The sequence below is a fragment of the Sebastes umbrosus genome, chromosome 8 (assembly GCF_015220745.1).
Source record: "Sebastes umbrosus isolate fSebUmb1 chromosome 8, fSebUmb1.pri, whole genome shotgun sequence".
In the NCBI taxonomy this organism is placed as follows: Eukaryota; Metazoa; Chordata; class Actinopteri; order Perciformes; family Sebastidae; genus Sebastes; species Sebastes umbrosus.
The window spans coordinates 360,729-387,044 of record NC_051276.1 but is presented as its reverse complement, the minus strand read 5'-3'; the positions used below and the strand labels follow the sequence as shown (position 1 = coordinate 387,044).

The following is a 26,316-nucleotide window of genomic DNA, read 5'->3' as shown; positions in this document are numbered from 1 at the left end:
AGTTATAACAGTCTCATATGTGAGTCCATGAATTACCCAGCATTTATAACAGTCTCATATGCGGCTCCATGTATTACCCAGCAGTTATAACAGTCTCATATGTGACTCCATGTATTACCCAGCAGTTATTACAGGCTCATATGTAGCTGCATGTATTACCCAGCAGTTATTACAGGCTCATATGTGACTCCATGTATTACCCAGCAGTTATAACAGTTTAGAATGTCACTCCTTGTATTACCCAGAAGTTATAATAGTTTAGAATGTCACTCCATTTATTACCCAGCAGTTATAACAGTCTCATATGTGAGTCTATGAATTACCCAGCATTTATAACAGTCTCATATGTGGCTCCATGTATTACCCAGCAGTTATAACAGTCTCATATGTGGCTCCATGTATTACCCAGCAGTTATAACAGTCTCATATGTGGCTCCATGTATTACCCAGCAGTTATTACAGGCTCATATGTAGCTGCATGTATTACCCAGCAGTTATTACAGGCTCATATGTGACTCCATGTATTACCCAGCAGTTATAACAGTCTCATATGTGGCTCCATGTATTACCCAGCAGTTATTACAGGCTCATATGTAGCTCCATGTATTACCCAGCAGTTATTACAGGCTCATATGTGACTCCATGTATTACCCAGCAGTTATAACAGTCTCATATGTGACTCCATGTATTACCCAGCAGTTATAACAGTCTCTTATGTAGCTCCATGTATTACCCAGCAGTTATAACAGTCTCTTATGTAGCTCCATGTATTACCCAGCAGTTATAACAGTCTCATATGTGTATCCATGTATTACCCAGCAGTTATAACAGTCTCATATGTGACTCCATGTATTACCCAGCAGTTATAACAGTCTCATATGTGACTCCGGCCTCCGTTGGTAGAGATAAAGTTCATTAAACAGGCTTTTAAAATGTTTCTGAGGAGTTGATGGAGCATAGCTACAGTAATGTCTTTAAAGTCACTGAAACAATAATGAGCTCCACTTCTCCTAATAACCATAATCTCTCTCACACTTTATCTACACACACACACACACACACACACACACACACACACACACACGCTGCACATATTAGAAATAGCACTGTGTGTGTGTGTGTGTGTGTGTGTGTGTGTGTGTCTATATAGAGTACTGTATTACCTATACAGTACTATGTGTGATTTTGTTGGAGGAGTTCATATGTTAATTATTGTTTATTGTGCATGAATGTTGTGATTTGCAGAAATCTGTAAATGATGAATGTTTAGAATTGAATCACATTGTCTTTATTTTCTTAAAAGTAGTCAAATAGTTGTCATGTAGTGAAATAATATCAGTGTCATAGTTCCACTTTTCCTTGATTTTCTTCAAACAAGGCTGAAATGTTTTCTAGTATAGTTTATAGTATACCAGATCACTTCAGGTTGATTTGAATGTCATACGAGGTCAGTAGTGTCTCCACGTTGGCAGATGTTTTCAGATGTTTCCAAATGTTTTCAGACAGAATGAGCTGTTTGTTTTCACGGGATGATTATATTCACATTTTTGCCAGTTGGTGTTCACCGGACTTTGTGTTGATCTGCACACCGACTGGCAGAGCACATGAGCACATTATCCCATGTGCACATGTGCATGTTTGTATGTGTGTGAGTGTGTGGTGTGGTGGGGTTTGGAGGCAGGGCGAGCCCATCGATCAGGCCGTGGGGGGGGAGGGGACATGCCTGCAGCTCCAGCTGCCTACTGGGCGTGAAGGACACTGATGTGACAGAACTAATTACAGAGGAGGAGAGACACAACTAAAAACATCCACAGCAGCAGCTAAGCAGGGCTCTGCTGGGCTCCACCCGTCCTCCACCTCCACCCATCCTCCATCTCCACCCATTCTATACCTCCACCAATCCTCCACCTCAACCATCCTCCATCTCAACCATCCTCCATCTCCACCAATCCTCCATCTCAACCATCTTCCACCTTCACCCATCCTCCACCTCAAACCATCCTCCACCTCAACCTATCCTCCACCTCAACCATCTTCCACCTCCACCCATCCTCCATCTCAACCATCCTTCATCCTTCACCTCAACCATCCTCCACCTCAAACCATCCTCGACCTCAACCTATCCTCCACCTCAACCATCCTCCATCTCAACCATCCTCCACCCAACCTCCATCTCAACCATCCTCCATCTCAACCATCCTCCACCCATCCTCAATCTCAGCCATCCTCCACCCATCCTCCACCTCAACCATCCTCCATCTAAACCATCCTCCACCCATCCTTCATCTCAACCATCCCCCACCTCAAACCATCTTCCACCTCACCATCCTCCACCTCAAACCATCCTCCACCTCAACCCATCCTCCATCTCACCATCCTCCACCTCAACCCATTCTCCACCTCAACCATCCTCCAACTCAACTCATCCTCCACCTCAACCCATCCTCCATCTCAACCATCCTCCATCTCAACCATCCTCCACCTCAAACCATTCTCCATCTCAACCCATCCTCCACCTCAACCCATTCTCCACCTCAACTCATCCTCCACCTCAACCCATTCTCCACCTCAACCATCCTCCACCTCAACCCATTCTCCACCTCAACCATCCTCCATCCTTCACCTCAACCATTCTCCACCTTAAACCATCCTCCATCTCAATCTATCCTCCACCTCAACCTATCCTCCACCTCAACCATTCTCCATCCTCAACCTCAACCTATCCTCCACCTCAACCTATCCTCCACCTCAACCACCCGCCACCTCAACCATCCTCCATCCTTCACCTCGACCATCCTTCACCTCAAACCATGCTCCATCTCAACCATCCTCAACCCATCCTCCACCTCACCATCCTCCAGCTCAACCATCCTCCACCTCAACCATTCTTCACCTCAACCATCCTCCACCTCAACCATCCTCCACCTCAACCCATCATCCACTTCAACCATCCTCCACCTCAACCATCCTCCACTTCAACTCATCCTCCACCTCAACCCATCATCTACCTCAGCCATCCTCCACCTCAACCATCCTCCACCTCAACCCATCCTCCACCTTAACCATCCTCCACCTCAACCATCCTCCACCTCACCATCCTCCACCTCAACCCATCCTCTATCTCAACCATTCTCCACCTTAACCATCCTCCACCTCAACCATCCGCCACCTTAACCAATCCTCCACCTCAACCATCCTCCACCTCACCATCCTCCACCTCAACCCATCCTCCATCTCAACCATTCTCCACCTTAACCATCCTCCACCTCACCATCCTCCATCTCAACCATCCTCCACCCATCCTCCATCTCAACCATCCTCCATCTCAACCATCCTCCACCCATCCTCCATCTCAACCATCCTCCACCCATCCTCCACCTCAACCATCCTCCATCTAAACCATCCTCCACCCATCCTTCATCTCAACCATCCTCCATCCTTCACTTCGACCATCCCCCACCTCAAACCATCTTCCAACTCACCATCCTCCACCTCAAACCATCCTCCACCTCAACCCATCCTCCATCTCACCATCCTCCACCTCAACCATCCTCCATCTCAACCATCCTCCATCCTTCACCTCAACCATCCTTCACCTCAAACCATGCTCCATCTCAACCATCCTCAACCCATCCTCCACCTCACCATCCTCCACCTCACCCCCGTTTCACACCGCCGGAGAGGGGGACGCAGCTGAAAGAAGGTTGAAATAGTCATACACGCCAAATTGTTATTACTGGACATGATTGGGTGTAATCCAGTCATTTTTTTATACTTTTAAAAGCTATTTATATCTAGACGAGTATATCTTACTTTTGAGTGTTCTGTTAAATTAGTAAATCTGTTAATTTACGCATTCACACACTAGCATTTTTTTCTTTTGCCAGCTGTCCTTCCTGCATTTGGCAGCTTCAACTGTGTTACTGTTAGTCTGGATTATGTGTTTAACTTCTTCGTATTTGTCTAATATGGTTTTGTCCTTTGTAAAATGTGCCGCTCTGCCTGTCTGTCTGTAAGTCAGTGGACTTGTCCATGTTTGTGATTGGTCAGATGCTGCAAACACCGCGTCTTTCATATGAACGCGCTCACAGCCAGAATGAGAAACCCTGGGTTGATTTACCGAGTTGATAACCAGCTTCGTAGGACCGCTTAGCGAGATCTCGTTTGTTAGGGTTAGTGAAGCCAGATAACGAGAAATACTTTTCAACTGACTGTGTAATGTGAAAGGGGGTCATTGTTTCAGTTTTATCAACACAATCTCACTCCCAACTTGTTAAATACGACAGCTTGCTCAGCAGCCCTACGCTTCAAACATGACACTCTAGGTACCCCTCTAGAGTCAGTTTTGGATGTGTCAGGTTAAACTCATTACATGCGTACAGTAAATGCGTACAGTAAAATTAGTATATTGGTCACGTAAAATAACTACACTTGTTACGGAACTGGCTTTAGTAAATTACCTAAGTTACATAACACAACTACGGTAAAATAAGTCAACGTTGGTTTCACACGGGACACGATCAGCGTCTCCTGGATGAAAGTCCAGTGTTTGTTTGACCCATCCATCCCGTGGATGTATTAAGAGAACTGGTTACAGCGTTGGATGCGGAGCCCCGCTCAAAGTGAAAGTGTCTCAGTGGCGCAAGAAGCCAAAATGGCTCGACTGTCGAGTGATAAAGTATCCAGATCATCCGGTGATCTTCCTCATCCATTGGGCCCATAGAGCAGGTGCAGTAGTGTTTCCTTTAACCCCGCCTCCCAGCCCTCGCTCCAGCCTCGGTCTGGGTCTCGTTCACATGAACGGAGGAAGGGAAATAACTCTGGATTCAGCTAATAGCGCGTTTTTAGGACCTGATGATTTAAATAAGGACTGTTAGAGTGTTCATACTGGGAAGTTGATTCACCTCAAAATAAACTGTCTGCTGAGTTACAGACGTCTCTTTCCCAAAGTAAGTCTATGGGAAGGTAAGTAAGTCTTTGGGCCCAATGGCATCACGTGACGGACACAGAGGTTGTAGATGGGTTTACATTAGAGTTAGTTGAAAGCCTGGAGTGTCTCATACAGACACTAAAGGGGCCTCGGTGCGTCGGTATTGGACACTGATCAAGCATCGTGAGGAGTTGGGAGTGAGACCGGGTCGGTTTTATGGCTGCACATTTGGTTCAGTTTCACTGTTCTCAGTGAGACAGACACAGTCGCGGTCCAGCAGCGCCAGGCAGCTCTGGTAAAGCCCACTGTGACCTACCTGCCCAACGTTAGAGACTAGCTGCTAAAGAAAGTCAAAGTTAACAAGTTAAACTAAATAAACAATACTAAAAAGAGAATGAATAATGGACCAGAAACACCAAATGCTCCAGATGAAGGCAAATGTTCTCTGGCGTCTGCAGCCAGAAAAGCGTTATGAGCCGAGTGTCTGTTCTTCCCACTATAGCAGGAAAACACTGACTAATGCTTTACATATTTAAGGCTACCGCTGCTAACTTAAAGCCAGCCTACCACACCTGTTTCTTTAAATGCTGAAACTGAACAATATTATCCATGTGTGCTGGAGTCTCACAACATCTGTCCTTTGTCCATGTCTGATCTGTCCTTTTGTGGACACACTTGTATGTTTGAAGTGTGGAAATAACACAGTGTTCATGTTGCAATGATTCGCTGATGTAAACAAGAATCTCCCACTGAGTCTCAGGCCTGGTTCACTTCACTGCTGTCTTGTAATGACTTGAGCGAGTTTCACGTCTCACACTCAAATTCCAGCCTGCATCTAGCAGCTCCAGTTCTGTGCATCCTGCTGTGATCTATCTAACCTGCCTCCAGCAGGAACAGGGCGCCCTTAAACTCTGCTGGTGGCGTTCAATGTGTGAACTGGTGTCACGTGCAATAAGTTATCCTCGCATCTGTTTTCCATCGACTCAACCTCCCTTTTAATTATTTCCCCATTGATCTGGACTGAAACCCAACATGCAGGTCAGTGAACAAGAGCTGCTGCTGGACGCATACATAAGTCAGTGAATCACACATGCACACGTGTGTACAGATATGACAACACTAATATATATGTTCATTTACATGTCTTTGGCTTATTTTCCTTGTTTAAGGAATATAATATAATGTAATATAATATAATATAATATAATATAACATAACATAACATAACACAATATAATATAATATAATATAAAATTACATAATTTAATATAATATAATATAACATTACATAATATAATATAATATCATATAATATAATATAACAGAACATAACATAATATAATATAATATAACATTACATAATATAATATAATATAATATAATATAATATAATATAATATAACATAATATAATATAACATTACATAATATAATATAATATAATATAATACAACATAACATAACATAATATAATATAACATTACATAATATAATATAATATAATATAATATAATATAATATAACATAATATAATATAACATTACATAATATAATATAATATAATACAACATAACATAATATAATATAACATTACATAATATAATATAATATAATATAACATAATATAATATAACATTACATAATATAATATAATATAGTACAACATAACATAACATAATATAATATAACATTACATAATATAATATAATATAATATAATATAACATAATATAATATAGCATCAAATAGTATAATATAACATAATATAATATAACATTACATAATATAATATAATGTAATATAATATAACATAATATAATATAGCATAAAATAGTATAATATAACATAATATAATATAACATAATATAATATAACATAACATAATATATATATAAATAATATAATTTACAATGAAATTGTATGATCCGTTTTAGCGATCATGCTTTCAGTCTATAGGCTACCGCTAACACTGCCACTACAATTACTATCATGTACTTACTGATAAGAGCAATCAGAATAACAGGCAAATTGTTAGGGCTGCTGTTTAGGACCCAGAAGCAGACACAGACATAGCTGGGTGTTGTTTGGAAGTCAGGTGGATTTATTGTAATAGAAGGTGATGAGGGACGCTGGAGAAGGCAGAGGACAGGCAGGCTGATAAGCAGGGTGGGATGGCTGGGGGAATGAGCTGAGGCTCAATGAGAGGCTGGCACCTGGAGCACAGGAGAATACAATGTTAGCACAGGAAGCACGAGGAAAACGCACAAGAATCACTCTAGTAACTACTGGTACAGAGCTGCCGAGAGTATACCACATAGTAGGCAGAACAACCTGGCCACGACTGGCAGGAAAACTGGTGTTCTTGACCTGTGGCTAGATAAGGTTGATTGTAGACAGGTGCAGAGTGCAGAGTGAATAGTGAGACCAGAGGCCTGTACTACGAAGCGAGTCCAACATACCCAGGCTATATTCTCGTTATCTGGCTTCACTAACCCTAACAACCGAGATCACGCTAAACGATCCTACGAAGGTGGTTATCAACTCGGTAAATCAACCCAGGGTTTCTCAGTCTGGCTGTGAGCGTGTTCACATGAACGGGGCGGTGTCTGCGGCATCTGACCAATCACAGACATGGACAAGTCTACTGACTTCAGACAGACAGGCAGAGAGACACATTTTACAAAGGTAAAAAGAGTAAACTATATTAGACAAATACGAAGAAATTAAACACATAACCCAGACTAAAAGTAACACAGTTGAAGCTGCCAAATAGAGGAACGACAGCTGGCAAAAGAAAAAACTCCCGATGTGTAAATGCGTAAATTAACAGACTTATTAATTTAACGGAACACTCAAAAGTCAGATATAGTCGTCTAAATATAAATAGTTTATAAATGTATAACGGATGAATGGATTACACTTCATTATGCCCATTATCAAGGATACAGCGTCTATGACTATTTCAACCTTTTTTCAGCTGCGTCTCTCCGGCGGTGTGAAACGGACTTGAGCGCAAGTAAAAAAAATAAATATAAAAACATAATTCAAAGGTGTAAACACCCCCAGCATACAGCCAGCTGTCCTTCCTGCATCTGTCAGTTTAAACTGTGTTGTTTTTAGTCATGATATGACTGTAACTTCTTCTTACTTGTGTAATACTATCATATGATCACCGCACTCAGCTCTGAGTGGTCAGTAGGATGTGCCTTTATACAAGTTGATCTCTTATCTGGAACATGACCTGCCCTTGAGCAGGTTAGCTGTTCAGCATCAGTTACCATGGTGATCTACCCCGGTAAGAAGTGATCCACCTTTGTAGGACGGAAAACCCTGAGTTAACCCTGAAGTTACCTCACTAACCCCTAATCCTGCTTCGTAGTACAGGCCTCAGGTGCCTGATGAGGAAGCTGTGCCCTGCCACACCCACACCCACACCCACACCCACACCCACACACACACACACACACACACACAGACAGACAGACAGACAGGCGGGGAGGAAGGGGGGGGAGACACAGGGGAAAACAGAAAACACAGGAAAACACAGGGAAACCACTGGAGTCACGGCCAGAGTCGGGACACATATTAGTATAATAATATTAGTTATGATCTGAATTTATTGAAATAATGGTGATAATACAGCAATTATAAAAAACAAATAATATAATAGCTTTATTGTTAACCAAGACATGCCATCAGTTTTATTGTTTACAATATTAGACACATATTATTTTTAAAACGTATCATACATTTCATGTTTTGAACACAATATCATGTAAGATATGAACATCAATAAGCTAACATTAGCTTATATCGAATAGCTAAATATAACCAACGTTTTGTAAAGATGGAACGTTAACTTGAACAGTTGATAATGTGAAAAATGCTTAAAGGAAAATGTGATATGATCATACTAGTTTTTAATAATTACCTAATAATTGATTGAATCTACCATATCGAAGGACAGACCGCTGATCCAGGAACCGGAAGCAGTGACGTTAACGTATTTAACAGTTTTTCACCAAAATCTTTGGGAAAAGAAAAAAAATCTTAACTTAACGTTACTCTTCGTAGATCATAAACCCTTTAATATAATAATGGGTTGAGAAATGTAGACGTTATAGTGCTTTTTATCCAGGAAAACGGCAGCTCCCCCATTCACTTGTACAGGCTTACAGGTCAGTCTGGCCAGGTCCAATATGGCGCCCACGTTGACGTACGATCCAGGAGTCAATGCAGCGTCTACGTATATATGTCTATGTATATATGTCTATGTATATATGTTTATGTATATATGTCTATGTATATATGTCTATGTATATATGTCTATGTATAAACTGTATGTCTATGTATATATGTCTATGTTCACACTGACTCTAATCTGTCTGTGTTGGTCTCTCTACCAGGATGGACCATGGAGACCGAGGGATGGGCGTCTCTCACCTTCGCTACGAGGAGGAGGAGGGTGAGTGTTTGTGATGGAGTGGCCCTCTGCTAACAGAAACAGGAAATGAAGTCATTACACCCACTTTGTCTCTTAATATTGTCATGAGACCGTCACCGCATCCCACTAACTTCTAGTTTGTGATTTGTTGGAGGACTTGGTGGGTGAGAGCTGTTAATGGACTGCAGACAAGGAGTGAACATTGACAGGAGATTGTTTGTGCACTTTTCTATGAATCTGCTGCATGTTGGAGTGATTCTGTGTCTTCACACTGAGCAGCAGCTCCTCTTCTTTTTACAAACATCCAATATTGGTTTGCGTCTGTTTAGTTATTCCACGTGGAGTTTAGTGTGCAATTAGTTTTAAAGCGACACCATAATTGCCAGCAGATGATCAAACTCACAATATTCAGGTTTTGTTGCAGAACAGAACAGGGATTATAGGAGGCACAGGAAGCTACGCACTGATTCTGAACAGACTTTATCTGATGATTAGCAGGCGTGGTGTGAAACATAATTTATTCAGAGTGTGTCAATGTGGTTGAACGTTCATGAAAACACTCCTCTGAGTACTGCCAGTGTCAGTGTCAATCAGCTGTTTTGGGGTCTGTCATGAAACATTCATTTCAGTCACTTGTTTTGGAAAAAGCGTTTTGTCATCCTTTAAGTAAATTGCTGTTCTACAGGAACCATGTTGGCACATTCATACGAGTGCAACCATTTTTACAGTATTCATGTAACCATCCAGGAATCGTCCGTATTTGTCCCCAGACCATCAGTCCATCTACATCGGTGTCCCAGTGCCGCGAGGCTATCGACGCAAACGCAGGCGAAGGCGCTCCAGTCGTGAGGCTGCCGACATGGACAGGGAGCGACGCTATAACCACCACCGACACCAAGAGCCCGACCGCTACAGAGACATGGACATAGAGGAAGGACTGATGGACTCAAACGAGCAGAGTCTCCAAGACATCAACCGCACCAGTAAGTCAGTGATGGTAGAAGACGATATAGGACGGCTTTAGTCTCACAAGGTCTCACCTCTAACCACCACGAGGTCTGATCACAGTCACCTGTCACTCTCTTCCTGTTGCTGTTGAGCTGCTGTAACATTCTGATTGGCTGAACTTTGTGTCAATCACCAACCTCACCAGACTAAACATGAATGTCTTCAGGGTCTACTGCTTGTGTTAAAGGGGCACTGCACCGATGTTTCGAAGGGTAACTCGTCCTGGTTAGTACCTAGAGCCTCTGAAAGCAGCTGTATAAAGTCCTCTGTGTCTCTGGAGGAGCTTCATCACATCTGAGAAAATAACCCCGATGATGTCATTGTGATGTCATCTCAGCCACGGCTTTAGGCTACACATCTTTAACATGAAACCTGTGGCATGTATGGCAACTGTTTTAACATTTAATAGCTAAGCTTGATTATCCTGAATTAACATTAGAGATCTCTATAATGTCATTGTGACTAGTCAGAGTTCTTACTCCAGATATCTATAACATCATTGTGACTAGCCAGAGTTCTTATTCCAGATATCTATAATGTCATTGTGACTAGTCAGAATTGTTATTCCAGATATCTATAACGTCATTGTGACAAGTCAGAATTCTTATTCCAGATATCTATAATGTCATTGTAACTAGTCAGAGTTCTTACTCCAGATATCTATAACATCATTGTGACTAGTCAGAGTTTTTATTCCAGATATCTATAATGCAGTGGCGGCTGGTGGATTTTTTTTTGGGTAGGGCCAATCAATTTCAACAAACATCCTAGTACGATTCAATGCAAAAAAAGGTATCAAAAACGCATTACTACTTTGCAGTTACATTTTTATCATTTATTCCAACACTGACATAAGGACATCTTATTCATACAATTCAGTATGTTAATATAACATACGACAGATCATTTATAAAGGAACTTTGCTCTTCTGTCCTTCTGAGTGGCAAACCTCTCAATGACCTTCTTATTGAAGTCAGGCATGTTCCTGACAAGTTTCTTCTCCATGGAGAGCATAGCCAGAGCATTAAGGCGATCCTGTGTCATGGTGTTTCTCAGGAAGGTCTTGATCCTCTTCAATGTAGAGAAGCACCTCTCGGATTCACCATGGGTGTGCCGGTTTTTATCCACCTCCTCATTGTGCTTCTTTACCGCAAGCCTGTGTCCTTCGTCCAGCTGCATTGCAATGTTCACTCTGCCTAGCATAGCTAGCTTCACGGAGTTATCTATGTGCATCCTGGTGTTCTCGTGTTTTCTTATTTTTTCAGACAAGTGTTTCATGTCTCTTACTCCCGTCTCTGCCCATGCTGAATCTGACCCTGTCGACTTAAAAAGCACGCATGGGAAGCAAAATACAGCATTAGCTTGACTGCATCCAGCTAGCCAGGCCTTCCTCGTGTACCAGTCTTTACAGAAGCTCCGCATGTGTCTGTTGTTTTATGCTGAGTCCAGGAGGTTGATCTGGGCCCAGTTGTTTCACCAGGAGTTTCTCCGCCAAAGTCCTTCTCTCAAACGGGTCTTGGAGGAGAGATTTGATCGAGTTAGGGTTGAGTCTTGCAAGAGTAGCGCTACTAGTGCTTGGCTGTTCCATTGTCATGCCGTTAAAATGGGCTGTGAGAGAAGAGAAGTGGAGAGAAGCGAGAGACGAGAAGACAAGATCACGCGAGAACTGACATGAGCCCTGACGAGAACAGAGAGAGACACACGTGAACGTGCGCGCGCACACCATGGGCCAAATCAGTTTGGCCCTCCCGGAAGTCTTTTTTACGGCGCTGATTGGATGAATTGTATGTCATTCATGCTTGTAATCATATATCTTTAATCAGTGATTGGCTGTACTGCTTATTAGACCCGCCTTCCTTGGGCCAAATCCATTTGGCCCCAGAAAGTGCACGTGCAGCAGAGCAGCTGAGAGGTGCACTAGCAGAGAGTTCAAGGAGGAAAGCAGATATTTGGCGCAGTTATCCTATTTTACAAATATTACGGGTATATTCCATAGGTCAAAAACACACATATTGACAATTTTTAGAATTTTTAGAATTTTTAGAATTAATAATTTTATAATTTTTTTTTTTTTTTTTTTGGTGGCTCAAGGTGGGTGGGGCCAGGCCCCGTGGCCCTCTATTGGCCGGCCGCCACTGCTATAATGTCATTATGACTAGTCAGAGTTCTTACTCCAGATATCTATAACGTCATTGTGACTAGTCAGAGTTTTTATTCCAGATATCTATAACGTCATTGTGACTAGACAGAGTTCTTATTCCAGATATCTATAATGTCATTGTGACTAGTCAGAGTTCTTATTCCAGATATCTATAACGTCATTGTGACTAGTCAGAGTTCTTACTCCGGATATCTATAACGTCATTGTGACTAGTCAGAGTTCTTATTCCAGATATCTATAACATCATTGTGACTAGTCATAACAACAGTTAGACATATCTGTAATTCAGTTCTGACTATCCTACATAACAGTTACAGATATCTCAAACCTCATTATGATTAGTCAGAGTTGTTGTCATGACGTTGCTCATCAAGGCTTCCCATTGAATATCGGCCCAACAAAGCATCTGAACAGTGTCAGCAGAAGCTTTAGCTAACTTGGATAGTTCGGTAAAGTGTGAAAGATATTGACAGATTCAAACTTCCCGGATCAATAACTCATCAGAGAAACATAGTTCAAACACCAACGAGGTCTCTTTCTAACCGTAGTGAGGTAGACAACGAGCTACAAGCTCATTTTAATCACAACCAGCCTTTAGTCCTCCGAGCTGGACACATAAAATCGGTCTCTATGTGCAGCCGGCTGTGAGACGAGTGGTCGGGACCACTGTGGATCAGATAGTTAGAAAATGACATGAAATAGAAAGAGCTCATCATCAGGAGTCTGTGGCCAACGAGAGCTTTGTTCACCAGAGAGTTGTGCTAGAAATGTACAGCCTATTATAGATTTATTGTCTCCAGACACACTTTATAAACCCGTACGGCTGCAGTGACATCGTATGTTTGAATAGCTTCACACACCTCCCAACCCCCCCCCCCCCCCCCGACGTAATTACAGATATCTGCAACGTCATTTCAACTCTAAAACTCTAATTCTAGATGTCTGTAATTAATTTAGACTCTCCCTAACTACAGTTAGAGATATCTACAACCTTATTCTCACAAGTCAAAACTCCAATTCCAGGTATTTAAAAAGGACCATGTAAATATCTACAGTTAAGGGGAATTAAAGATATCTGTAACTGGAATTATGACTAGTCAGAATTCAGTTGTGGATATCTACAACTGAATTGGGGATATCTGTAATGAGAAACCCCATACACATGAATGGCAAAAGTAGTTTGAATCGTACTACTCAAAATGTAATTAGGAATATCTTGAATCAGAGTTTTGACTAGTCAAAATGACGCTGCAGATATATCTAATGAATATCCTGTCTAGCTATTAAATGTTAAAACAGCTCATCGTAGGCATGTGGAGTTTGAAGGTTGTTTAGAAGGCAGCTGATGAGTTGCATTATGGGAAATGTAGGGGTTGAATGTTTTGACTCGTACTAAGAACTAAAGCCAGGATATCACAGCCTCTGCTTTATTGATTCTATTATGTTATTATTTTAAAATCTGCTTCTTACAAGTCGCCCAGCTTTATGGAGGTGCAGTACTGCTGGAGACCCCCTCAGGACCGATCTGGTCTGTGACCGACCAAACAACAACTTCTGTGAAAATGTTGAAGTGAGGCTGCACTCTGTAGAAATAGCTCCAGCTCCAGTCTGGGAATCATGTATTACATTTTAGTTGCACTCTCCTACCTCATGCTTTTGATTTGATTTCGCTTCCTTCCGGCAGTTGTGAACGGTGAACAGCAGGAGTCGGAGACACAGCCTGAGACTGTTTCAGGTCGGAGTAATGAGTAGCTGGCAGAACCTCGCTGCCTCGGCTTTCAAAGACTTCGGCTGGGAAGGTTGTCAACCTCACTAAATCGATTTGGTGCAATCAGTGGCGAGTGCAGCAGAGGTGTTTACTCTGTCTGGACTGTATCTACACACCACTCTAAGAGTGTCAGTGCATGAATATCAATAATGCGCATGGTGTCATTTTACTAGCAGGAGGATTAAAGACGTAAGACAACAACGGGAGAAGCCGGTGCCCAGTGTGGGGAAAGTAAAGCACTCTGATGATCCTCATTGAGAGGAAGACTGAAGGAAGTTTGGCTATAGCTTGTTTAACAGCTAATGAGTATTTTAATGAGGAGCTGACCAGCTTTACATCTAACAAGGTGTTAGAGAGGTGTAAATGGTCAGGCTGTTCTCATCCACTGTTCATACGTACACCTATGAAGGTAAATGAAAGGTAATGCACTATAATTCATAAATCAGCTGCTGCAGGTGACGCAGAATAAAGATAAAGATGAAGGTCGGGGTGATGTACGGGTCAAACCAACACAGGACTTTCACAATGGAGACCAAAAGTCAACGTTGACTTATTTTAACATACTTTTTACTTTTGAGTTTTTAAGTGACATACATACTGCTAACTAAAATAACGGTAACACTATTTTAACCATTAGAGGATATTTTAAAATAAAGTCATTTTAGATACATTTTGAGGTAAATATTGGGGTAATTTGGCAATAATTCCAAAGAAATGTAAAATAGGCTACTTGCTAATTATCATCTAATTACCATGAAATTTGCGGACCTGTAAAATGAAGTCATACCAACATAACTGTTGGTAAGATATCATGTATGAGGATACGTTAAATAGTCGTGAATGTTGTATTTCATTGATTTTTCTCGCTTGCCATTCAGATAAAACAACATATAAATATAATTCACTGCCAGTTCAATATGATTGACTCCCCTCGTGTACAGTAATTACCATACAGCTCAGTCTATAGGTTCACTCATTGCCCTACAGCACCGCTCATGAACATGGGATCCAATTCAACCTCCACACAGTAATGAACTGGACTGTAAGTAGAGCAGGCTCATGATTGAATACCTATAATCAGGTAGAAATGTGTGATCTGGATGTACGCTTCAGTACTGTAATCATCACATGGAGCGACATACAACAGCCTGCAGCTGCATGTAAACAAGGTGTAAGTGAAAATAGTTCTAATTAGAAAAGCCTATTGATTGATATTGGAGATCACTATTTACATTCATAAGTGACAGGTCAGTTTAATTTGACCTGTCAGCATAGGAAAAGGGACATCCTGTTTGTCTGTACGCATTATGTTTTAGCTTCTAATCATTCAAACTCTATAACATGATATTACAAATAGTAAAAATGTCAAAAATATTCTTTCCTTTCATCCAAGTGTCTCCGGCGGCCGAGCGTCTGCGTTACATCCTGAATGAGGACGATGACATGCCCACGCCGACGCTCTTCACTGAGATGGACACTCTGCAGCGGGAAGGAGACGAGCTGGAGTGGAAGGAGTCTGCCAGGTGGACGACTACACTCACACTCACATGCACACTTAAATTCAGCCACCGTTACGCTTCCACCACTCAAAAACACAATTACTCTTGTTTTATGTTGTTTGCTTCTGCTTCTGAAATCTGGAGTACATCCGCTCCAAAAATGATTGTTCAGATTATGACTCAACGCTACCTCTTTGCAAACATTGTAGATATAAAAGGAAGCATGATTTTGCAACTGCACAGCTAATATCTCATAATTTATTAAGAAAATGCTTTTGTTAGATAGTTTGGATGAAACCAGAGGCCTGTACTACGAAGCAAGTTCAACATACCCACGATCGTCTCCTTATCTTGCTTCACTTAACCTAACAAATGAGATCTCGCTAAACGGTCCTACGACACTGGTTATCAACTCGGTAAATCAACCCAGGGTTTCTCAGTCTGGTAATGAGCGCGTTCACATGAACGGTATTTACAGCATCTGACCAATCACAGACATGGACAAGTCTACTGACTGCAGACAGACAGGCAGACAAATACGAAGAATTTAAAGACATAATCCAGACTAGAAGTAACACCGTTGAAGCTGCCAAATGCAGGATGGACAGCTCTGGATGTGTGAATGCGTAAATTAAAGGGACTGTTTGTAAGAATCAGAAATGCTTGTTAACAGCGACACCTGTGGTCTTTAAGTCAACAAAATTCAGCGTCGGGCCCGCGCTTGCTTGCTCTACATAGAAATGAACGAGCATCACTCAAAACAGTGAGGCGACACACGTCAGCTAAAACCACAATATCACTCTATATTTCAGCTGCTTGGCAGTAATGTTAGCTGACCAGACGAAGGTCTCTCCATGAATCACTGCTGATACTGTGTTGGCTTCTCCTGCTTCAGCCTCCCGACCGCGTTTGGAGAGAGGCACCGGCACCCGGTCAGAGACGATAACGTTTCTCTCTGCGGAGCCCCGTCACTTCACAAGACACGGAAAACCTCTGTTGGTCTGGAGGAGCTGCAGCAGTTATTTCTACACAAACGTCCACTGAACATTCATTAGATATTCTCAGACCTAAATTCACTCTTCTGCAGTGTGGAGTGTGCGCGCATGCACGTGAGGTGGAGCGAGCTGAGTGAAGGCAAGCAGGCAGGCAGAGGAGTAGAGGAGCAGAGTACAGAGACTACGGCCCTGGAGACCAAATCTACGGTCTCCCCCGCGTCCTCCGACCGCAGCCAACACTGTTTTTCAAGACGGGCTTCACTAGATATAACTTTGCGGTTTTGGTGCTTCCGTGTAGTTTGTGTTGGAGTCTTGTCTGAACAGCATAGCCACACGCTAGCTCGCATATGCGAGCGCGCATGGGACACCGATCCGGGTGATTTATACGTGTAAGAAGTTACAAACAGTCCCTTTAACAGAGTTATTCATTTAACGGAACACTCAAAAGTCAGATATAGTTGTCTAGATGGGGCAGTGATATTATAAATAGCTTTCAGAGTATTATGGATGAATGGATAACACTTTGTTATGCCTTTTAGCAATGATAAGGCGTGTATGCGCATTTCATCCTTCTCTCAGCTGCATAATTCAAAATAGTAAACACCCACAGCATAAATCCAGCTGTCCTTCCTGTACTGTATGTGTCAGTTTAAACTGTGTTGCTTTTAGTCTGATTTTTTTAGTCGGATCCTCGGCAACAAGTCGGACTCGTTTCCGGTGGGGGTTGGCCTCCGCCAGGGCTGCGCTTTGTCACCAATCCTGTTCGTGATATTCATGGACAGGATATCGAGGCGTAGTCGGGGGGAGGAGGGTTTGCAGTTCGGTGTGCTGAGGATCTCATCGCTGCTTTTTGCAGATGATGTGGTCCTGTTGGCATCATCGGTCTGCGACCTCCAGCACTCACTGGATCGGTTTGCAGCCGAGTGTGGCACAGTCGGGATGAGGATCAGCACCTCTAAATCTGAGGCCATGGTTCTCAGCAGGAAACCGATGGATTGCCTACTCCGGGTAGGGAATGAGTCCTTACCCCAAGTGAAGGAGTTCAAGTACCTCGGGGTCTTGTTCGCGAGTGAGGGGACGATGGAACGTGAGATTGGTCGGAGAATCGGAGCAGCAGGGGCGGTATTGCATTCGCTTTACCGCACCGTTGTGACGAAAAGAGAGCTGAGCCGGAAGGCAAAGCTCTCGATCTACCGTTCAATCTTCGTTCCTACTCTCACCTATGGTCATGAGGGATGGGTCATGACCGAAAGAACGAGGTCGCGGGTGCAAGCGGCCGAAATGGGTTTCCTCAGGAGGGTGGCTGGCGTCTCCCTTAGAGATAGGGTAAGAAGCTCAGTCATCCGTGAGGGACTCGGAGTAGAGCCGCTGCTCCTTTGCGTCGAAAGGAGCCAGTTGAGGTGGTTCGGGCATCTAGCACGGATGCCTCCTGGGCGCCTCCCTTGGGAGGTGTTCCAGGCACGACCAGCTGGGAGGAGACCACGGGGAAGACCCAGGACTAGGTGGAGAGATTATATCTCTACTCTGGCCTGGGAACGCCTCGGGATCCTCCAGTCAGAGCTGGTTAATGTGGCCCGGGAAAGGGAAGTTTGGGGTCCCCTGCTGGAGCTGTTGCCCCCGCGACCCGATCCTGGATAAGCGGTTGAAGATGGATGGATGCTTTTAGTCTGATTATGACTGTAACTTCTTCATATGTGTGTAATATTATCATACAATCTACTCACAGAGCTCTGATTGGTCAGTAGGCGGTGCTTTTATACGAGTTGATCTGGAACATAACCTGCTCCGGAGCAGGTTAGCTGTTCAGCATCAGTTACAATGGCGATTTACCCGGGTAAGAAGTGATCCACCTTCGTAGGACTGAAACCCTGAAGGGTTAACCCTGAAGTTACCTCGCTAACCTAATCCTGCTTCCTAGTACTTTCCTGAAGAGCTGTCATGTTTATCAGTTTGAAAACCAGAAATAGGTCAACTCAGAAAATGGTGCATTTGTACAATCAGGCAACAATGTAAGACACACTATCAACCTTCTACTGCACAGCCTACTTAAAAATGATATCTGGCTGAAATGAATGCAAAATGAACCTCAGACCACAGAAACCACAGTGGAACTAACTGGCATTGTCAGAGTGTGGAGTGCTAGAAGGTAAAACCGAAACTTTGGGAAAAGTCTTAAAAGTGATTCTTTCCTTCTTTCCTCAAACACTCTGCTCCTTCACATTCATACAGCGTCGTGCCACAGACACATCTACTGATTACTGGAACCACCAGCAGAGCTCAAAGACATCCAGGCTGCTGTGTATTCCTCACCTGTTCCCTCTCGCTGTGTGTTTTTCTGCCTTCAGGTGGGTGAAGTTCGAGGAGAAGGTGGAGGAGGGAGGAGAAAGGTGGAGTAAACCACACGTGTCCACGCTGTCCCTGCATAGTCTGTTTGAGCTGAGGACGTGTCTCCAGACGGGGACGGTGCTGCTGGACCTGGACGGCTACTCACTGCCTCAGATTATTGGTGAGATGTTTGAGATTAGCGCCTTTTCTCACGGTGTCTTATTGTTAATATCATATTCATCCAGTGAGGCATCATTTTCGGCCTTATGTCTTTTTGTGTATACACAATGTTGATTGTACCAAAGCTGAATTATTTCAGTGCACCAGAAGTTCAGCTCCCTCCAAAACCCCACAAGTGCAATATAGTAAAATGTTGTTAAAAACAGGCTGGAAGTGACTTCTGCCTTTCGAACCATCGGCCACTGGCTCAGGACAAAATAAATTGAGTGCATCTCTGCAACTATAAGGTCTATTTACTCTTGGTAGCATTATAAAGGTAACACTGTAAGCATCAGTATTGTTGGAGACGCAAATAGGAGCTGGGCCAGTTATTGGAAAATATTAAAGATAATTATCAATATTAATAAAATTAATATTAATAAATTATCAATATATGTTAATAATAGCTGGGCACCAAATTATAATGGTACATAAGCTCAAAAGACAATAAAATGGCTATCAAAAGTGAATAATAATTATCAAAATAATAATTAATTATATTGAATAATATGATTTAATGTATATTAAGTCATCCTCGGGGCACCACTCTTATGAAAAATGATAGCAAATTAATGTAGTCTCATAGATAAGTCTCATTAAATATACTAAACTATCAATTTGGAACTTTGATTAATAATTAAATTAATAACTATAACCAAAAATCACTATATCAATCGATATTATTCACTCTTGTACAGCATTAACCAGACCAGCATGTATAACCCACAAACATTTATTTACTAGATAATAAAGGTTTAGAACACAATATTAACCTAACTAAATAACTAAACTAAACAAACCAAAGACAGTGTTTGAGCGTGTGTGTGCGTGTGTGTGTGTGTGAGAGAGAGGGGGGGAGAGAAACAGAGACAAGATGGCTACTTGTCTCAAGATGTCTGCATGTGCCTACAGACAATATGGTTGACTCTGTAAAACTACAAAGATGGCTGGATCAAAGATGGCCGCCAACATGTTCTTCGGAGCACATGTGCTCAGGAAGGACAAAGGGGGGTGTGATGTGGGGGTTGAGATTCTCTGAATATGTATGTTTATGTTCAACACTAATTCACAGTTTATTTTTGTGATCTTAATGTGTGTCAGATAATGCAGTGGGTTAGAAAATATGGTTAGTTTGCATGCAAGACCTTGGGTCTTTCCCATTAGTGCTTTTATACGGCTTGACTCCTCTCCTCGACTCCTCGACTTGCGTCTTAGTCCCGCCCACGGGAGATGCGAGCGGAGGAGGCGAGGAAACGACTCGAGGAGAGAGGAAACGAGTAAATATGTTTTTAGAGACATGAGACGTTGTTTCCTCTGAAGCGTCACGTGAAGCGACGTCCGTTTCTGATGACAGCAGCAGCTGATCACAGCTGGATCAGCTGTCAGTCGGCTTCAACAGCTGTTTATGTCTGAGCTGATCTAATATTAATTAAAGCTGCAAGCAGCGATGAACGGGCCCTCGCCCCTTGCGCGTCGGGGATGCTGGCGGGACGCCGACCGACGCGGCCGGGCACCGTGAAACCGAAACTCTGACGAGCGCAACGACGCCTGCCGCAAGGCTCTACGACAAGCGGTTCACGAGTTATGAAGGGGGCGTGGCTAATGTGTAGGGGGCGGGGATAACAACACCAACTTAACAGGCACTCTCTGCTGAGTGATATAACACCTCCCACAAGACTCTACGACAAACGGATCATGAGTTATGAAAGGGGGCGGGGCTAATGTGTAGGGGGCGGGCATAACCTTCACCAATGAAACAGGCACTCTCTGCTGAGTGATATGACACCTCCCACAAGACTCTACGACAAACGGTTCATGAGTTATGAAAGGGGGCGGGGCTAATGTGTAGGGGCCGTGGCTATGACTATATTTTTGCATTTACATATAATCAGGACTGGACCCTTATCATACCTGAGAAATTTGGGGCAGATCGAACTATGTACAGTTGAGTTAGGGTTAACCCACTCTCTGCTGAGTGATATGACACATCCCGCAATACTCTACTATAAACGGTTCATGAGATATGAAAGGGGGCGGGGCTAACGTCTTGGGGCGGGGCTATGAGTATAGTTTTTCATATACATGTCATCAGTACTGGTCCACCATCATACCTGAGAGATTTAGGGCAGATCGGACTGTGTACAGTTGAGTTACAATAACTGTCTGTTTCATGGCGAATGGCTCAAAATGGCCGCCACGCCACGGTCATGTCGTTAAGTGAAAACTCACAATTTTAATAACTTTTCATCCTCAAGGTCTTAAGATGGTCCTGACCAAATTTCAACTTGATCTGATGAAATCTGTAGGAGGAGTTCGTTAAAGTACGCGGCCTACAAAAACCCCCAGAAATGGGCGAAAAATGGGCAAAATCGCACATAAAATTCAATATGGCTGACTTCCTGTTGAGTTTTGGGCATACCTCCGAGAGGCTTTTTTGTTTCTCTCCACATCTTACATCTGTCTACCAAATTTTGTACTTGTAGGTGAAACCGGAGCGCGGATATCAATTTTTCCATTTCATGGCGAATGGCTCAAAATGGCCGCCACGCCACGGTTAGGTCGTTAAGTGAAAACTCACGATTTTAATAACTTTTCATTCTCAAGGTCTTAAGATGGTCCTGACCAAATTTCAACTCGATCTGATTAAATCTGTAGGAGGAGTTCGTTAAAGTACGCGGCCTATAAAACGCTAAAAATGACATGGAATCCAATATGGCCGACTTCTGGGTGGGCGGAGCTAATGAAACCCAATGAGGAATATGTTTCAAATGATGAGTGGGATATGCATACCAAATTTCATGAATATCGGATCAACTTTGACAAAGTTAAAATTTCAACGCGTTAGGGGGCGCTATAGAGCCGGCTAAACACACTGAGCCTAATGGCTATACATTTAAATAAAGTTCACAGGTGTCTATCATTTTGCCAAATTTCATGAGTTTTCGAGTACCTAAAGGTATGTTCAAAATCTGAAAGACATAAGGGGGCGCTAGAGAGCCAACATGCGACGCCCAAGCAAAATTTCACCACTAAAATAAACTAATTACGAGTTTGGATGTGCGTGTAAAGTTTCATTATTTTTTGTGCATCCTAAAGTCTTCAAATATGCGTTCGTAAATTTTAAAATCACGCAGGAAGTCCAACATGGCTGACTTCCTGTTGGCCGAAGAAATCTCAAAATCATTTAATCCAGGTATGAGGGCGTGAGCAATGACATACTTGAATTTCGTGAAGATCGAAGAAACTTTCTCGGAAAAACTGCGTACGTTAGGGGGCGCTATGGAGCCCCCTGGAGAAACCCGAGCCCAGTCACTCCAGAACATTGAATTTCCCACCAGTTCTGACGCATACTCCACTTTTGGTGAGTTTTTGGGGATGGCTAAGGTCCCAAAAACGCGATCTACCAGCGGAAAAATAATAATAATACTGACAAAAACAATAGGTTCCTTGCACTTCGTGCCAGGACACCGTTGGGTCCTGGCACTTTCGTGCTCGGGCCCTAATAAAGAAACAGAGTTATCAGAGCAGCAGTGTTTCCTCTCTGTAGCCTGTTACCTGTTTAACAAACACCTGCACATGAATAACAGCTGCAGTCTGTGTTTATATTGTGGACTGAGTCCTGCTTAGAGGACCAGGAACCATCTCTATTGGCTCAATATCTTTATATTATTTATTCATTATTAGCGTCTGTAGTTATTGATATTCTGACAGTAGAAGGTATGTATCAGGCTGAATGTTTCAGGGAAAAGTGAAATAACGTAACTCATATCAAACCCGACGTTCAGGAATTATCAGCCTCATGTGACTGAATGGAAATGACTTAAATGATGTAAAAGGTGTAAAAGAGAGACTCTCCTTCTCTCTGACTTTAACTGGAATCATAATAAAAGTTAACGTGAGAAATAACAGATCATCAAAAGAAAACTCTTTCTAATAAATACAGAAAGTTATTTAAGTCTGTTCGTTATCAGGTTTTATAAACCCCTCTCAGTGTCAGACTCCTTCAGTGACGGTGTGTAAAGCAGAGATACTGCAGGTCCTTCTGCTGCTGGAACACTTCACCATCAACATGGTCCGTTTGTTGTTCACACCTACAGTTAACACAGATTATAACTAGATGGTGAATCAGAAGACAACTAAACTATAAATCGTTTAATCTCTGATCTGTCTTCACTCTGGTATAAAACTCAGTGATGTTGATGTATCAGATCAGTCTGATCGGCGCAGCGTCCAATCAATAACTGATATCCAATGAGGGGGCGTGTCGGTCGGTGATAAACTTCCGTGGAGGAAACACTGGAGGATGCACTGGTGTATCCTCGCTCATAGCTCCTCCAGCAAGCCTCCTCGCTCCTCGATCCTCGCTCCTCGATGCGCATTTTATGAATTGGGGCGTCCTTCAAGATGGAGGAGTGAGATCGATTTCCGGGTCACAGCCGGAGGATCGAGGAGCGAGGAGACGAGGAGGCGAAAAATGCTGAAATAAGAAGGACCTACAGTCTATGTGAAGCATAAACTAAACACATCAGATGTGGCGAAGCCAGCTACCCAAATATCTTAACTACAAATAATATCACAACAATCAAACTCAATGAATCACATTAAACATATCAATACAGGTACATTCACAGAAGTTAAGTTGAACAGTCTTGCTGACTTAATATACATTAAATCATATTATTCAATATAATTAATAATTATTTTCATTTTATTGTCTTTTGAGCTTATGTACCATTATAATTTGGTGCCCAGTTATTATTAACATATATTTATAATGTGCAATTGCTAATAATGAAGTAAGCCCAGTACGTTACCAATCCATGGAGGAAAAGGTCCAATTCCATGTTTTGAAGTTGTGGTTCCAAGTCAAAGATGTTGTCTTTGCTGTGCTCAAATCCAGTGGTGCAGATTGGAGGGAAACTGGTCCAGTTCTGTTTCTACAGCTTGGTAGCTTGGTTCTGACTTCCTTGCTCTTGTTGCTTGAAGTTAGCTGGTCAAAAGGCAAGCTCTCGCGTCTTCTGCCTTAGAAGAAAGTTCCTTGTGTTTCTATGTCTGTTTTCTAACAGGCCATAGATCAGAGAGCTTAGGTGGGGAGAGCAGCAGCTCCCCTGCCTTTTTCAGCAGGGCCAAAGGGAAAGAGGAAAGAGAGGAAGAAAGAAAAGAGAAAGAACAAAGGAGTGTCCTTTGCTTTTGTCCTGGCTGAATTTCACAAGTATGTGTAAATGAGTCATCATGCTACAGTAGCCAATAGTTACTGAGCTGAGTCCATGGGTCAAGGATCATGTGACTGAGTTCACGTGGTCTCTTGCCACCCTCTTGAATGGTGAGTCCCAACAGTATACAGTATATGTTACTGGGCCAGAGTAAATGAAGCTGCAAAAATGCATAAATGAAAGATTTCATTTCTGCCTGTACACTTTTAGAGTGATTGGAATGATGCAGTTGCAGCCGAAAACCTTTAGTAAACCATATCACAACATCTGAACATCACCTGTGCACAGACTGATGTTGGAGAAGTTTTAGTAGAGGCATATATTATTTTATATCTATTATAAACATTATTTAATAATTATATTCCACTATTTCCCAATAGCTGGTAATTAATTAATACATTTCCAGGAAAAGAATACAAAGTTAGTTGATCTGTTTTATTTCCATGTCTGCTGATGAATCGATAATAATAATAAATGTCTTAAAAACCTCCCTGAATCATGACGTCAGCTACCAGGTTACATCTGTGGAGACAATCAGTCACCATAGTGATCACAAGTGTCTTCTATTAGTTTTGGTTTTCCACCTCAGATGAAGAGCAGCACACAGCCGCTTCTCAGCCTCAGGGCCCTATTTTAACCATTAGAGGATAGTTTAGCATATAATTATTAAATCATGTTTATAATAAAGTCATTTTAGATACATGTTGAGGTAAATATTAAGGTAATTTGGCAGTAATTCCAAAGAAATTTCAAATAGGTTACTTGTTAATTATCACCTAATTACCATGACATTTGCGGACCTGTAAAATGAAGTGTTACCAAATATTTTCGCTAATTTCAAATACTACATAATTGAAGAGTTTGAGCTCTGATTAGTTTGATTTCCCAGCATGCTGGGTGTCTCTAAACGGATCATAACTGAATGGGATCCTGTCTAGCTAGTAAAATCTGTGTTATTAGTGTTAATAGCTCAAATTATTGGTTATTGTCTGTTCTTAGAAAATGTCTGTTTGCTGTGGGGAGTTCTCCAGAAAATCATGATGATGATACACAAGAAAAGTTTATTGGATGCACAGACACTGTGTGTTGCTCTCATGGAGCCTAGGGGATCTCTATTAGCCAATATGAGGACGGAAATCAACCAGCACAACCCAACACCAGTAGTGCTTTAGTGCTAGTCAGCCATGTGCTCTACAGGACTGTATATATATTTATACATTCAACACAATGGTATCAAACTACAGTAATGTGTGAACACTGGATGCCAGATGTCCTCATGTGTAATATGAACGTGTCCGTTTCCAGACGACATCATTGAGAGACAGATAGAGGAAGGTCTGATCTCTCCTGAGCTCAGAGAGAAGATCAGCTTCGTCCTGCTGAGGAAACATCGACACCAGACCAAGAAGCCCATCCACCGCTCGCTAGCTGACATCGGAAAGTCCAGCTCTTCCACCGGTGAGTGTCCAGTGTTGGAAATGATCATCTAGCTTTATATCTGAGAGAAACAATACATCATGGGACCACTATGGTTAATAATACTACACACAGTGTTGGACAGCGTGCATTATGACATATCATAACAATTATCAAAGATTAGTCCATTTTCGTCCCATGTATATTAATGTGCAGCCTCTTAGAAACCCATCATGCATGTACTGGACTCACTTGGTAAATTAATGAACACAATGCAGTCAACAAGGCTCACATCCTCCACAAGGGACGTATTAATGTTTGATGAGTTCATTACCGCTGT

General features: G+C 42.3%; 1 protein-coding gene across 2 annotated transcripts in view; it reads left to right on the top strand.

The window, feature by feature from the left end:
- The window catches only part of slc4a5a (solute carrier family 4 member 5a), a 65,165-nt gene that overhangs the window by 3,398 nt on the left and 35,451 nt on the right, over positions 1–26,316 (top strand). For both annotated transcript variants that reach the window (XM_037778585.1, XM_037778586.1), the window contains exons 2-6: positions 9,335–9,393; positions 10,143–10,355; positions 15,703–15,832; positions 19,149–19,309; positions 25,866–26,018. In XM_037778585.1, the coding sequence (XP_037634513.1) occupies positions 9,336–9,393; positions 10,143–10,355; positions 15,703–15,832; positions 19,149–19,309; positions 25,866–26,018 (715 nt within the window). In that variant the 5' untranslated portion in view covers position 9,335. The remainder of the gene's footprint in view (positions 1–9,334; positions 9,394–10,142; positions 10,356–15,702; positions 15,833–19,148; positions 19,310–25,865; positions 26,019–26,316) is intronic.